The 17037-nt window shown below is 35.7% G+C and overlaps 1 protein-coding gene across 1 annotated transcript; it reads right to left on the bottom strand.

Moving 5' to 3' along the window:
* Window positions 1-290: 290 nt before the first annotated feature.
* Window positions 291-16702, bottom strand: LOC138323236 (MICAL-like protein 2). Its single transcript, XM_069267666.1, has 13 exons — window positions 16629-16702; window positions 16125-16229; window positions 15398-15650; window positions 12628-12676; window positions 11698-11839; window positions 11054-11169; window positions 8445-10562; window positions 8079-8193; window positions 7508-7601; window positions 6668-6741; window positions 6216-6330; window positions 5658-5704; window positions 291-4707 (listed from the first exon to the last, which is right to left on the bottom strand). The coding sequence occupies exons 3-13, from the start codon at window positions 15544-15546 to the stop codon at window positions 4685-4687; spliced, it is 3042 nt and encodes a 1013-aa protein (XP_069123767.1). The 5' UTR covers window positions 15547-15650; window positions 16125-16229; window positions 16629-16702; the 3' UTR covers window positions 291-4684.
* Window positions 16703-17037: the final 335 nt, after the last annotated feature.

The following is a 17037-nucleotide window of genomic DNA, read 5'->3' as shown; positions in this document are numbered from 1 at the left end:
TTTCCAAATGGCATCCATATGGAACAAATGCAATGAGGAGTAATTAATAACTAGGTCAAATAATTAACTTTTTTATTCATATAAAAAAACATCAGATCTATCAATATACTTTTAAAAACATGGAAACTTAATGTATAAAACAAAACAGCAATACTATCCTACTATACTACAGAATGACCGATATCTCAGTAACTACCACCAGGTACAATGCCCCTTAAATCTACCCTAACTACCTAAATGTTGTACTATCCTGCATTTGTTTGCTGCATTTGAACAGTGATATGTATAGAAATATGGCCACTAGAGAATTGACAACATGTAGCAGACACTGTACCACATTACAATATTCAACTCAATAAGCACCCCAATCCCTTAAATGCCCTTTCCCCTCCTCTTTTTTTAAGGCCTCTATTTCACTTACTTGACTTAAATATCTTTATTTGTTTTCTGTTGTAAATTGATTAAAGACTTACTCTGTGTAATAATTTCATGAAATGTTAGCCCAAATTAGCTTCTTTTAAGTCTCCTTCATTTTTTTTATCTACCCTGGGCGCTTATTGGGTCGAATATGGTAATTGTGAATACAATTAAATTTCCTGTAAGTTCGTGTAAAAAGAGACATTGCAAAATTGTTGCATATAAAAGTATGTGTCAAACATAGGGCAGGTACAGTAGACACCTAATCGAGATTCTGAAATCATGAAATTAGATTAGATTGAAAAAGTTATTAGGCATGAAATGCGTAGGTAGTCGGCAGGAAGTGAATTTACAGTATGTAAACAAACGGAACAGGATACAATCACAGTCAGATCAGTTCTGATCACTTAGTGTAGGAAGATACAATCAGATCAGTTCAGTTCTGATCACTTAGTGAAGGAAGATACAATCACAGTCAGATCAGGTCTGATCACTTAGTGTAGGGAGATACAATCACAGTCTGATCAGTTCTGATCACTTTGTGAAGGAAGATACAATCAGATCAGTTCTGATCACTTAGTGTAGGAAGATACAATCACAGTCAGATCAGTTCTGATCACTTAGTGTAGGGAGATACAATCACAGTCAGATCAGTTCTGATTACTAAGTGTAGGGAGATACAATCACAGTCTGATCAGTTCTGATCACTTAGTGAAGGAAGATACAATCACAGTCAGATCAGTTCTGATCACTTAGTGTAGGAAGATACAATCAGATCAGTTCTGATCACTTAGTGTAGGGAAATACAATCACAGTCAGATCAGTTCTGATCACTTAGTGAAGGAAGATACAATCAGATCAGTTCTGATCACTTAGTGTAGGAAGATACAATCACAGTCAGATCAGTTCTGATCACTAAGTGTAGGGAGATACAATCACAGTCAGATCAGTTCTGATCACTTAGTGTAGGAAGATACAATCAGATCAGTTCTGATCACTTAGTGTAGGAAGATACAATCACAGTCAGATCAGTTCTGATCACTAAGTGTAGGAAGATACAATCACAGTCAAATCAGGTCTGATCACTTAGTGTAGGGAGATACAATCACAGTCAGTTCAGTTCTGATTACTAAGTGTAGGAAGATACAATCACAGTCTGATCAGTTCTGATCACTAAGTGTAGGAAGATACAATCACAGTCTGATCAGTTCTGATCACTTAGTGTAGGAAGATACAATCACAGTCAGATCAGTTCTGATCACTTAGTGACGGAAGATACAATCACAGTCAGATCAGTTCTGATCACTTAGTGTAGGGAGATACAATCACAGTCAGATCAGTTCTGATCACTTAGTGAAGGAAGATACAATCAGATCAGTTCTGATCGCTTAGTGTAGGAAGATACAATCACAGTCAGATCAGTTCTGATCACTTAGTGAAGGAAGATACAATCAGATCAGTTCTGATCACTTAGTGTAGGAAGATACAATCACAGTCAGATCAGTTCTGATCACTAAGTGTAGGGAGATACAATCACAGTCAGATCAGTTCTGATCACTTAGTGAAGGAAGATACAATCACAGTCAGATCAGTTCTGATCACTTAGTGAAGGAAGATACAATCACAGTCAGATCAGGTCTGATCACTTAGTGTAGGAAGATACAATCACAGTCAGATCAGTTCTGATCACTTAGTGACGGAAGATACAATCACAGTCAGATCAGTTCTGATCACTTAGTGTAGGGAGATACAATCACAGTCAGATCAGTTCTGATCACTTAGTGAAGGAAGATACAATCACAGTCAGATCAGTTCTGATCACTTAGTGTAGGAAGATACAATCACAGTCAGATCAGTTCTGATCACTAAGTGTAGGAAGATACAATCACAGTCAGATCAGTTCTGATCACTTAGTGTAGGAAGATACAATCACAGTCTGATCAGTTCTGATCACTTAGTGAAGGAAGATACAATCACAGTCAGATCAGTTCTGATCACTTAGTGTAGGGAGATACAATCACAGTCAGATCAGTTCTGATCACTTAGTGAAGGAAGATACACAATCAGATCAGTTCTGATCACTTAGTGTAGGAAGATACAATCACAGTCAGATCAGTTCTGATCACTTAGTGTAGGAAGATACAATCACAGTCAGATCAGTTCTGATCACTTAGTGTAGGAAGATACAATCACAGTCAGATCAGTTCTGATCACTAAGTGTAGGAAGATACGATCATAGTCAGATCAGTTCTGATCACTTAGTGTAGGAAGATACAATCAGATCAGTTCAGTTCTGATCACTTAGTGAAGGAAGATACAATCACAGTCAGATCAGTTCTGATCACTTAGTGTAGGGAGATACAATCATAGTCAGATCAGTTCTGATCACTAAGTGTAGGAAGATACAATCACAGTCTGATCAGTTCTGATCACTTAGTGTAGGAAGATACAATCACAGTCTGATCAGTTCTGATTACTTAGTGAAGGAAGATACAATCACAGTTGGATCAGTTCTGATCACTAAGTGTAGGGAAATACAATCACAGTCAGATCAGTTCTGATCACTAAGTGTAGGAAGATACAATCACAGTCAGATCAGGTCTGATCACTTAGTGTAGGAAGATACAATCACAGTCAGAAGATACATTCACAGTCAGATCAGTTCTGATCACTAAGTGTAGGAAGATACATTCACAGTCAGAAGATACATTCACAGTCAGAAGATACAATCACAGTCAGAAGATACAATCACAGTCAGATCAGTTCTGATCACTAAGTGTAGGGAGATACAATCACAGTCAGATCAGTTCTGATCACTTAGTGTAGGAAGATACAATCACAGTCTGATCAGTTCTGATCACTTAGTGTAGGAAGATACAATCACAGTCTGATCAGTTCTGATTACTTAGTGAAGGAAGATACAATCACAGTTGGATCAGTTCTGATCACTAAGTGTAGGGAAATACAATCACAGTCAGATCAGGTCTGATCACTAAGTGTAGGGAGATACAATCACAGTCAGATCAGTTATGATCACTAAGTGTAGGAAGATACAATCATAGTGCGATCAGTTCTGATCGCTATATGTAGGAATATACAACAGAATGACTGGCAAAAATACAAAGCACAAGTCAATGAATTCGAAGTCGAGTATGAATATCACATAGAACAGAATTCACTTAGTGTAGGAATATACAACAGAATGACTGGCAAAAATACCAAGCACTAGTCAATGAAGTCAAGTATGAATATCACATAGAACAGAATTCACTTAGTGTAGGAAATTACAACAGAAAGGCAGGCAATAATACAAGCACTAAAAGTCTAGTTCATGAAATTAAGTATGAATATCACAAAAGAAAATAATTCATTGTTTCATATTTTGCGTAGATGGCAAGTGTTGCATTTCAAGTGCACCAGTTAATATTAAGTGATTATCATTAAGTAATATGTATGATACTTAAAATGACACCTTTTTTGACAAATCGTCCTTGCACCAGGGATAATTATAGAATTCATAATTCTAAATAAAACAAACTTTAGGAAAAAAATCCAAAAATGAATTCATTAGGCCAGGGATGTACAATGATTGAGATTGAATGTTATCAACAAAACATTTTCTGGCCTTGGTCTCATGGTAGGATGGATGGCACTTGAGGTACTGACTCTGTTATCAATAATTCTTCAAGATTAAATAGTGATAACTATGGAATGTATAATACTTGGAGATGCATGCTTTTGATCAACTCAGACTCTTTAACAAGTTATACAATCAAACAGACACTTAAATGTCTTAACAACAGTCACCTATATAATGATTATCATTTCCTATCAACCATAACAAACTTATATATTAATAACAATGATATCCCTTCCAGCGGGAGAACAGCACACAGTTAAAGCACCGTATTGTCCACTCTGGAAGAGCAGATTTGATTCTAGCAGTGTTGTTCATAATTTATAACGTACAAAGGAATCCAAACAATTCAGTCCCTTATACTGTAGAAAATATTACACGTGTAACAAAATAAATCAAATCAGAGGAATGTTGAGTGCATTTCAAGAAAGTGATACAGTAACAATCTGTACACTTTACTCTTATCACTACAGGAAATATCTTTTGCTATTGAGAAATCTGTACCGACTCACAGAGATCAACATTCTGGTAAACAGATTTCCACGTAGATCTATAGAGATTCAAACACAGATCCAGATAGGTAAGATCCTGAACACATCCATTTAGTCCCTGTATTTGGGTCTCCATATCTTAGTCCACTTTCTTTGCATAACCTATGGTATAAAGAATCTTTATCATTGGTCGACCACACATAAGCTAGTTTTGATAAATGATTTATTTGAACAAGTACAAATATATAACATTAGTAAATCACACCATGGTAACATTCAAATTCTGCTCATTAGATTAAAGGTATATTTCAAGTTTGGTTACCAAATGTTAAGGTCTTAGGAAGAAATTATTTAAAGATGCTCCACTGCTGAGAAACGGTATTTCTTCTCCATCAAAAACAGGAGCAGGCGAATAAGTATTTTTCTTCAGTTACAAAAGTTGCTTACTTTGCACCATTAATACCTTTAAAAATTTTGAGCTTCTAATTTTACTTCTAGATAAAAATATTGAAAATAAATTATTGCATTCCGAAATAATTTCCTGGCGGTGGTATTATATTTTATATGGAATGGAGTACTGATTAAGCATGCACCGAAAGCAAAATAAAGTTCATGCATTTCATATTATTTTCTGTGTTTATTAGACATATATATACACGATTAAACACCAACTATTGTTCAAATGACGGGTATCATTTATACTCTGTCGGTGGTGGAGCATCTTTAAACACTAAATCACAGGTACAAATATGTGGTATCATATATGTGTGTTTTAGTACACATTTGACATAAAGGCACAATTTAGTAATTGTTTCCTTTCTTATCCTGCCGGCCTGTAGCTTTTATTTTTATAAACAAGAGATGGTATGGTATCAGTGAATCTAATGCTAGGCATACGTAGGTAACTAGCTGCAACAATATTCTGAGAGAGTTAATAAAGGGTTGTAACTCAAACAGGCAGTAATGGGTGTTGGGTGTGCATGCCTAAACGATAATTTTGGAAAGGGTAAAGTCCATCTATTGAGAGAATCTGATTCTATCATGTCTGGATCTTCAGAACTATTTTTTCTCCATTTATTAGAACTTTTTGCCTTACAGGTAAAATAACTTACCTTTGGATTCCAGCACCACTGCTATATCCCGATCTTCTTCCAAATATCTGAAAAAAATTATTAATGAAAATAATATTTCTGATTTTATTAAAAGATGATTGTACTCGCTTATTTGTTTTTTTCTGTATGAATATACTGGAGGATGATGAAAGAAAATCAAATCTTTTAATCATATGATAAAGAGGATTGAAAAAGGGTTACAGTAGATAATTTTGACAAACTTTTGATGATATAAAATGATGGATATTTTTCTTCAATGGTATCAACATACATCATCACATTTATAAAATGGTGGACATTTTTTATTTAACTTGACCATCACTAGATTTGCCATAGTAATCACCTTCAATAACCAACAGTGGTAAAAAGGCAAGTCTCAAAGAATTCCAACAAACATGGAGAATCAAAGTGCACCTTTTACACAATGATATCTTCATAGATAACCTTAAACTGGACTGACTCATGTAAAAGGACATGGTTTGGTTACCAAGAGCCGGTGATGATGACATCCTGTTGGAGAGTGCAATCCAGAAATCAGAGTGTGTATGTCTTACTAACCTGATTCTGTCATCGTCCTGACTGTCCACTATGATGCTGCGTTGGTTTACAACATCGATCAGCTTCTGTAGCAATAATTCTTCCTCTTGTCTCTCTTCTTCTGTCTTCTCTCCATCTGTCAACACAACAGTGCAGATGTAATGTTCAGTCTTCAGAGACCTCTCATTTTTTCTATACGACAACTTTTTTATTTGCTTCAGTTGGAAACGGAGAAAAAATCAATGTCCTGTAATGCCTGACAGCTGCCTGATTTCAAACTCAAAATCCGGTGATGGAAGACTAATGGTTAAATGTCACAATATCCAAGCACTCAATAGGCCTTTATCATTAACATTGTATGATGAAAACAAAAGATAACAAACCTTCAAGTCAAAATTCTGTAGCAGCTTATTAATTATTTTTTTTAGTTTTGTTCTTAATCAATGAGATTATAACGAGTACATTATGTGTACCTGGTTTTTCCAACAGTTCCCTGATCTGTCTGTCAATATCCTGCTGTTCATCTTCAAGTTCCTGTGTCCTTGATCTGAAAATAACAGATTGATCATAGTTTTAGGATCGGTGTTCCATTTCCCAAATTAACCTTAATCACATGTAAGTAAGATGTAAGGATACCATATTACAAGAGAACCTTGAGAGATATTGACAGGACCCCTAGAATGATCTATGGCAGACAATGGAAAGAGGAATCATTTCTCTGCTTGTCTCGATCTACTTTGCACTTTTCCTTTGAAATATTGCATACGCATAGGGAAAACTTGACATAAAGTTTGCTTATAGCACCATGACTCATCAATTGTCAAATTTAGTATGGCACTGTCTGCCATGTTGTACTTCAATTAATTGTTTCAACATGAATACAGAGAAATTAACAGAAGAAAACTCAAAGCAGACTTTATGGATTTAGTTTTATGAAGAATTCTTCAGTAGTTTTTGAGAAAGTGTCAAAATCCAAGATGGCTGCTGATCAGCCATGTAGTTTCCTGTTCATTTAAAAAAAGCAATTAAGGGATCATGAATAACCTAAATCTGAGATCCATTCAGTACTTGAACTAGTGATAACAATCTTAAATATCAACCATTTTGTTTGCTAATCAGTCCTTCAATGCATCTAAAAGGCACCTACCAGGTACAAAAAATTGAAATTTAGACGGATTTCTCTAGCATTTTCTAAGAAATTGTGGCAACAACTTCAACCATCAAAATCCAAGATGATTGCCTGTCAGCCATCTTGTAATTCCATAGGAATGTCATGCATTAATCTACGACAATTAACATAAACTAAATCTTACGCATATATCAGGTCAGCTTCTTTCCTCACAAGTTCATTTTTCTCATTGACCATCTGGAACCACTCCATCATCATGGTCTCATCCTCATCCACCGCTGAAATAGAAATGGGGAATATTAGTAAAGAAGGAAACCAATGAATCAGTCTAATTAGGGTAAATGAGCAACAAGAATTTTACCATTATACTAGTAGGCAGCTTGGTTTTACCGTTTAAAGAAATAGACTGTTTGACATCCCTATAAGTCTATGACCTTCATTTGAACAAACTTGGAAGCCCTTTATAATTGGCAACACTTTATTTTTTTCTGTTTTTAAGATTCAATTTGTTGATATAATTTGTCTATACTGATCAAGTGATGCACCACCCAAGACAAAAACCAAAATATCAGTCTATTGAACTAGAAGAAAATTGCAATTTTTGTTTAGAAAATGTATACACAATTTATGTATCAAGGGAAATCAGTGTATTTTAATAAAAGAGTCTTAGTGATAAGAACAGCTTGATGGCACTTAAGAAACTTTGTTTTCTTATATTATAAACTGAACCTCTGAAAAAGAGATACATTAATTACCTTTTCTAATGGAGTCCTCCAAACGCCTTCCTCGTACTTCAAGATCAGTAAGCTTTGTATCAATATGGGCAAGCTGAGTTTGGATTTCAAGTGGCGACATCTTTCGGAAATCTCCCTGGAAGATTGAAAGCTAAAAAATGTAACTATTTATCAGGAACAACTTCTATAAATTAATTGAGACTTTGTGTCATGTAACCGAAAGCAATTGAATATAACAATAATAAGCAATCATGTTGAAATCTGATATTATTTTCTAATTGATAAAAAGTAACTCCAAGCAATTATGTTGAAGTTCATTGATAATGTACAGTCTCTTGTTTACTTTAAACCCTTTTTAAAACACCTTATAAAAGATCAAACACTTACATCCTTGACCCAACTGCCAGGTGAGCCTGGAACACTTTTGCCTTTATGTTTCTTGATGGACCTCCTTGGTTCTTTGATGTCATTAGGTGAGGGCTGTGGAGGACGAGGCGGTGGAGATTTGGACCCTTCCTTAAAGCCAGGATCTTCAAAATCAAACTTAATATTTACAGCTATCTTCTTTTTCCTATACCCTGTTTCTGTTTTATCAGTGTCTGATGGAGGATAAATTCTGTTTTTAATTGGAGGTGCCTTCCTCTCCTCTTTCTCTACCTGTTTCTCAGTGGGTTTTTGTTTGTCTGTTTGCTTTACCACAGATTTATCTGCCCCTGTCTGTGTGTCTGTATCCGGCACAGTTTTCTCCCCGTACCACTTTTTCACATCGTCTTTCACCTGTTTCCTTGACACAATCTCTGGAGTCTTTGGCCGTGGTGGTCGTTCCATTTTAATACCTATTTTATCTTTTGTCTTTATATCAGAATCTTTATTGTCTGTAATTTTGTTTGTTTTGTCGTCATCCCTCCAGAGATCTTGCTTTTTTCCATCTTCATTAACTTTCTTGAGCTTCAGATTCTTCCATGGAGGATCTTTATCAGATGATTTTACTTCCGTCTCTCTTTTGTTTTCATTAGTTTGTTTAGGAGGCCAAACTTTTGTATTGTTTATTTCTGCAGATTTTGCTGTCTCTGGTTTACTGGGTGGTATTACTGCTTTTCTCAGAATACGAGGCTGAGTTGGTCGATCAGCATGTGAAGTATCACTGATCGGCTTATCAGCATGTGATGTGCCATTGGTCGGCCTATCAGTACTTAATATGTCATTGGTTGGCCTATCAGCATGTGACTTGTCATTGGTCTGTCTATCACCATGAAAATTAGAATCATCAGCCAATTGGTCCTTCTGGTTCAAGGCGTTGTCACCCTTGTTTCGTACATTTGCTAGATTTTTGAGGAGTCCTTTGAGTACATTTTTGCCTTCCTTTGGTTGTGTGCTCCCTGTATTCCCTTGTTCAGGATCTGATAATTTTACAGCTTGCTCCATATCTTTGGGAGTTGTTCCCCTTGGAAGTGATCTCGGTGGCTTCTGGGGCGGCATATCATCTACAGATGGGCCATGTATTTGTATCTTGGAAGATACAACAGTGCTGTTTTTAGAATTAAGATCATTAGAAGACTTTGAATTTGTTGGCAAATTTGTTCCATTTCTCTCACTTTTCATATTTATCTGAGGTTTTGAGCTTTCCTTACGAGTGTCAGTGTCAGAAGGAAACCTGAACTTGGAGGCTGGAGGTGATCTATTAGACGTGATCGTTGTAGATGGATGCGTTTCCATTGGTGAATCTTTTATGTTAGCAGTAGGAACAAGAGAACTCCCTGCTAAGGAGGGTGGTGTAGACTTTGGTAAGGGAGGTGGAGATCCAGATGATGCAACCGACGACTTAGGAAACTTTTTCCTTGGAGGAGCAGCAACAGATTCCGTCTCCTTGACAACTGGTTTGGAACTATCTTTAGATTTAAGACTGCCTCTTGGAGCTGCTCTAGGTTTGAGCTTCCCTCCTGACTCTGGAGACTCACTCCGTGTGGTCTCTGGGGACTTATTCCTTGGGGATATCAAGGGCTTATCGCGGGGGGAGCGGGGAGATTTGACATGTGAGATCACAGGAGACTTAACCCGTGATGATACAGGTGATGTGTCCATCAATCGAGTTTCATTTTGTTGCTTTGGTGACACATTGAACTCTTCACCTCCTTTTACATCAGTCCTGCGAGATCCTACGTCTGATTTAGATGGTAACTGTTTTTGTTGTGTATAGTCTTCAGTGTCCATCTTATTGTAAGTAGGAGCAACAGATGGTTTAGGGGAAGCGGTTACTTTTTTTAACTCATTTAATCTAGCAGCAAGATTTGTAGCTTTTTCGCTACCTTTGGATCTTTGCTTCAAGTAACTTGTTTGATCCGGCGATCCTGGACAGGGGCGAGAATACATCTTACTAGTGTGTGATAGGTCACTCTGTCGAAAACATGCACGATGGTAGAGTTTGTTATCGTCCATCAAGCGCTCCATTAAGTAAACTTTCTCATGGCAGATTGTACACTTGTCACCAATAGAGCCCTTCTTCTCCTGTTATAGAATTAAAACAAAATGTCTGTTACTCTCTCTCAAACTTCAAATTTTTTCTCTCAAACTTCAAATTTTTTACTATTTTTGTTATTGTGTTCAATTAAGAGTTATAAACACAAAAATATTCTGTAAAGTGATCAGTTCAAAGACTTAACGTGCATGATACAGCATCATTATAATTAAAACAAATTAATGTTTCATATATTGAAGTCTTGTAAGCTTTATGGCAATACACATATAAACACAAGTTTCACTCCGAATAATAAATTCTTCACCTCTATGACCATGTTAGATTTGTTATGACAAAGATCTAAAAAGAGTGATCATAGGTTGAACTGAAGTGTTAAACCATTCACCAACTCTAATTTGAAACCTCCTTACTTTAGGGCTATTGGGGCAACTCAACATGGAAATTGAAGGGTAAATAGGTTCATAAGAAGTAATTATCAATCAGATATACATGTAATATTGACAAAATATAATATCCTTACTGTTTTTTGGTCTATATTTTCTGTTTGCTTTGTAAGGCGTTTGGGTTTAGGGGCTGCCAAATCCACAGGACTTTGTTGTCTCTTCAAAGTAGTCTTCCTCACCCCTGGACCTCCTACTATAAAAACATAGGTCTATAATTATACTATGATTATATATAATTTAATATCTAACGTAAACTAATTCTGTGAATATTACACCTACTACTGCATAATTTCCCTTTCATATACAATCATGCATGTTACAGGGCACAATACTAACTATTTTTTAGTTGCAGGGAATTTTTTTTGCTATTTTAGCAATCAAGTTAACTTATATAAACTTTAATATCCGTGAATAAAATGGAGAAATTGACAATAAACATATATATATACATGTATCTGTATGACTTACTATTGTTAAAAGTTAACAATATGCTAAACACTCTCCTAGTATTTTTATAAAACTGTAAATTATGAAATTTTCTCTACACAAACTTAAAAAAAAATCAATATCTTAAATTGTATGTCAATAAAATACTTTTAGTTACTGTAAGTAAATCATGACAACCTATGACAATTTGGGATGACATGACCAACTCTGGGGAGTATAATTAAGTAAATGCAGACTAACATACACCAATAAGCTTGATGTATGACTATCTTACACTGTGGTTTATCATGGAAATAGTTGTAATACTGGGAGACATAGGTCACCACACTAAGTCTGTCTGGTACTCGGATCGCTACCATATCCTCAGCTTCAAGTAGTGCTGGAATCCCTAACTCATTCTCAGCTATCTCGAATGCCTGTAAAACAAATCCCTTATAACTATTATACAAATAGACAATAGCTACATGTATCGTAAATACATTTAAAATAAAACCCTCATCAATTGATCAGCCAGCTTGTCATAAATATACATATAGCAAGAGGCCCAACGGCCTTAGTGGTCATCTGACAACCTTGGCAATAGTCATATAGGAAATTAATTAGATAGGGTGTCATGGTAGCCATCTTCAATTTGGGATCAACCAGAGATGTAAGAACACTTTGTCAAGATCATATCAGGATCATTTCAGGCGAGTTTCAGCCAAATCACACCTGTAGAACTTGAAAAGTAGTTCAAAATATGTTTTCAAGAAGGCAGCTGTGGCGGCCACCTTGGATTTTTGATTGACCCGAAAAATAACAACACTCTGTCAGGACCATGTCGGGGATCATTTCTGGCAAGTTTAAGCCAAATTGCATTAGTAGAACTTGAGAAGTTCAAAATATGTTTTCAAGATGGGGGCTGTGGTTGCCATCTTGGATTTCAGATTGACCCGAAAAAAATAAAAAAAAATAACAACACATGGTCATCAGGTCCATGTCCGGATCATTTCATGGAAGTTTCAGCTAAATCACACTGGTAAAACTTGAGAACTTGAGAAGAAGTTCAAAATGTAAAAAGTTTACGCATGGTGCATGACCATGGGCAAAACATGATGACTATAGGTCATCCTGAACCTTCAGGTCAGATGACCTAATGATATATATATTTATACATATATCAAAAATTTATTTTGGTTTGGGAAAAAAATATTTTAGTTCTTACCAAGCGGTTGTTCTCCAAAACATTTTCCTTTGATAATGAATCAAAATCTCTGAAAAAAATTAGAATAATTCCAGTATAAACAGCATGCAAACTCAAAACACAAAAAATACAATCCAAGTTCTCCATTTGATACACCACACAACATCAGACAGTCTTATTCATAAGTAACAGTGCTAACAAACTTTGCATTTCATTGAAGAATGAATTGTAAAACATCTTTTTAATTTTGCATTTGAAAATTGAACATTTCTTTTTTCCAAAAGATTTTCATTTTTGTGGAGGTCAGTATATACCTACATAAGAATCACAAATGAACCTCACAACAACTAGAAAAAGAGCACTGACAGCCACAGTCAATCAAAGCATTAGAGTAAAGCATATGTAAAAATGAGGATAAATTGTCTAACTCTAGCTAGAGATAGACTGGTGGGATAATTAGTTGGACAAATAGCCAAATGCCGGTAGATGAACTGATACAATGTCAATTTTGTTAACTCAAACTGAACAATAGTAAATTTGAATATATGTCATTGAGTACCAGACATAATCGAATGCTAGCTTGATTTTGCAACTTTATCTCTGCCGTTTTGATTAAAACAATGCCCTGATCTCCTTGCTGTTCCCAAAACTTCTATTGAAGTGTTTTTAAATGAAATTTTCATCAGAGGTAAGTGATCTTCTACCTCACTGTATCCACAGGTTTTATATTTCCTATTTCAGCATAACCTGCATCATGTTTAAAGCTGCATAATCCGTATCTTTCAGGGTCCGTGAAACAAACAATGACTAGATATGGTGAAATAGCCCTAAAAAGTTATGAACTTTCCACAAATTACAAGTCTAGAAAGTTAAGAGGTCCAAAGATATAAATATGCAAAATTTTATTTTAGACTTATGAGCGGTCCGACAGAAAGTCAAAAGTTACCGCCTCCAAAGCTTAGAAATGCTACCTTGCGCATGTCCGGAAATAAAAGTTGTTTACCGCAATGAAGCAAGATTTGCAGTGAAAGCTCGCCGGCTGAGAATCAACTGCTGATTAGAAGTGAATAAGGAAATTATTTAAACTTTAAAATGTTGTGAATTGCTGAGAATATTATATGGAAACGAATTCGAGCTATGACAACAACTATGATTTGTGAATGATCTACCAAAACCACATAGACTGACTTCGCTTCGTCTCTATAAGGTGAGTGGGGCCCCGAAGGGGTAAAAGCTATATTCTACATGTATAAGTGTTTGGTTGCTTTTTGGAATTGGTACCATACTGAAATAGAGATTAGAAATCAGGAAAAGTGTTGATAAATTGGGGAACATATAACAGATTTAATCTTGGATTACAACAGAAGCATACATAGAGTCGTATTATACGCATTTCCCTAAAAGATGATCGCATTCTTCAGTGTTATGTACGATATACATGTAGCTATTGTTACAGCGTCAGGAGTGTGATATCTTTTCTGATATCTATTTGTGTATTTATGTATATGCAGTGATATATATCCTTTTACTGTATGCTATGGATATTCCTGTATAAAAGAAGCCACTTTCAAACTTACTTCATAAGTGCCTGTGCAATCTAACAATCATTAGATTGTATTTTTTAGACTTACAGTCACTTAGTCACGTACTCGTTATCCTATCTGCTGGTCTTAATTATATAAAATTCAAACCAAAACATCACAAGTGGTGTAAGTAAGGAGTATTCAAAACATAGCTGAGACAGGAAAATTGTAGTTACATACATGTAATTTCCAAATAAAATCTGTTTAAATTATCTAATACAAGGTGGTAGCTAGATCTACATCTAATTTAGCAAATATTACACATACTTTTATCAAGCATTTTGTTTATGACCTCACACATTAGGCTTTGACCTTGACTTTTTATGCATGCAATTCAGTGGCTTTCACCTTTTGAATCATGGATCAGATATTCATTTCTTTTCCTAGAGAGTTATGATCTGTTTATTCATGACTCTGACCTTCACCTTTTCACTCATGACTCTGACCTTCATCTTTATACTCAGGACTCCAACTTTCACCATTTCACTCAGGACTCTGACCTTCACCTTTTTACTCAGGACTCCGACTTTCACCATTTCACTTAGGACTCTGACCTTCACCTTTTTACTCAGGACTCCGACTTTCACGATTTCACTCAGGACTCTGACCTCACCTTTTTACTCATGACTCTGACCTTCACCATTTCACTCATGACTCTGACCTTCACCTTTGTACTCATGACTCTGACCTTCACCTTTTTACTCATGACTCTGACCTTAACCATTTCACTCATGACTCTGACCTAGTCACCATTTCACTCATGACTCTGACCTTCATCTTTTTACTCAGGACTCTGACCTTCACCTTTTTACTCAGGACTCTAACCTTCACAATTTCACTCATGACTCTGACCTTCACCTTTTTACTCATGACACTGACCTTCACCATTTCACTCAGGACTCTGATCTTCATCTTTTTACTCATGACTCTGACCTTCATCTTTTTACTTAGGACTCTGACCTTCACCTTTTTTATTCAGGACTCTGACCTTCACTTTTTTTATTCAGGACTCTGATCTTCACCTTTTCACTAAGAACTCTGACCTTCACCTTTTTTCTCAGGACTCTGACCTTCCCCTATTAACTAAGGACTATGGCAACCTTTTAACTAACAACTCTGACCTTCACCTTTTGACCCAGGAATCCAACCTTCACATTTTGACTCAGGACTTCACTTCTTTGTTAAGAGTTATGACCTAAGCTACTTACATTAGGTCTGGTCTATATCGATGGATGATAGCACAGCATGCTAGTCCATCCTTCCAGGATGACGTCATGTCAGTCACTGAAACATCACGATACCCATCCACAATGGTTTTACACCACATCTGCAGTTTCTTTACTTTCGTCATCGCCATGTTGAGTTTGTGAATATATCTTCACTATATGGGTTAACACAAAACTGTTCTAGCAGTAAAACTGCATGTTATCATCTGGATCACATTCTTGTTTTGAAATGTATCTGGAAAATAGAATATCATGTACCTGTATTACAATATGAATCATAAGTTTAAAGTATGCTGATAGCAAGTTTGGTTTGAAAAGTGATCATACACATCTGGTACAAATTCCTGTACCATACAGGTATCACAGTTCATAAACAAAAATACTGGTTTATATCACTCATGGTCGGGAGTGGTTGTAGCATTATATAGCATGATCCATTGAGTATTCAAAACATAGCTGAGACAGAAAAATTGTAGTTACATACATGTAATTTCCAAATAAAATCTGTTTAAATTATCTAATACAAGGTGGTAGCTAGATCTACATCTAATTTAGTAAATATTACACATACTTTTATCAAGCATTTTGTATCTTTAAATAATTACACATTATAGGTTATCAGACTGAATATAGGCCTTATCCACTTATATACGTGTAGATTATAAAGTTTATCAGTTTATTTATCAATAAAACTTTCACTGATACTTACAATGTACGTTGTACCTCAACATATCACTTGCTGGAATTTCATTTACGACCATGTATTCGTGATTCCTCACAACTGTGGTGATGTATTAATGTTGTCACTATTGTGCTAGAAAGTGAAATACATATACGTATAACGTTACACTGTAGGTATCTTATAACGTTACTCTTGTAAAAGATAATAAGTGAGTACAAACACCAGTCAGGTCTTTACACCATGGCTGGCTGCTGATAACCAAGGGGTCGTCAGGTCAACGACGTGAAAAGAAGCATGTATGCTATGCGTGACTTAGGCCTATATAAAATATACACAGTTACATCTGACTGTTAAGAGTTACATCAAAATGAAAACAAGATGTCTAAATGATGTCAAATACACACGTACACGTTTTTACTTTTTACAAACTTTTATCTTATACATTTGTTAGTCTATTTAAACAAGAGACTGATATTCTCCCCCTTTTCTGACAAATTTAGGTGTGACAACTTTACAAAAATGACGTTTTACCTGTTCTAAATCAACTTCAATTGCGTGAATCAGGAAGCCCGGTCACTTTAAAACCGGAAGTTGGTAGTCTTGTGTTAAGCGGTTGTTTATCGGGTAGACTGACCTGATATAATGATAAAACTACCTAGGGATAGGCGATACATCAACACAAGGGAACTTAGCTAGTCAGTAAACCGTTATGGATTTCATTAATCGTTGATTAGAGATAAATTGACAAATAGTGCAAACGGTATTACTTAATCAAGTTAGTCAGAAACATATTATTGTATGTAGGCCTAACATAGACCTAAATGTACATGTAATGTCAGCCCACAGGGACCTGGCACGATTTTTTTTACTAACAGTATTATATACACATAGTATCGATACCATATGTTAAAAAATTTTCGTGCCAAGGTCCCTGTGCGTT

Source organism: Argopecten irradians, chromosome 5 (genome assembly GCF_041381155.1).
Source record: "Argopecten irradians isolate NY chromosome 5, Ai_NY, whole genome shotgun sequence".
Lineage (NCBI taxonomy): Eukaryota > Metazoa > Mollusca > Bivalvia > Pectinida > Pectinidae > Argopecten > Argopecten irradians.
The sequence above is the reverse complement of the archived record's forward strand: the minus strand, read 5'-3'. Positions and strand labels throughout refer to the sequence as shown.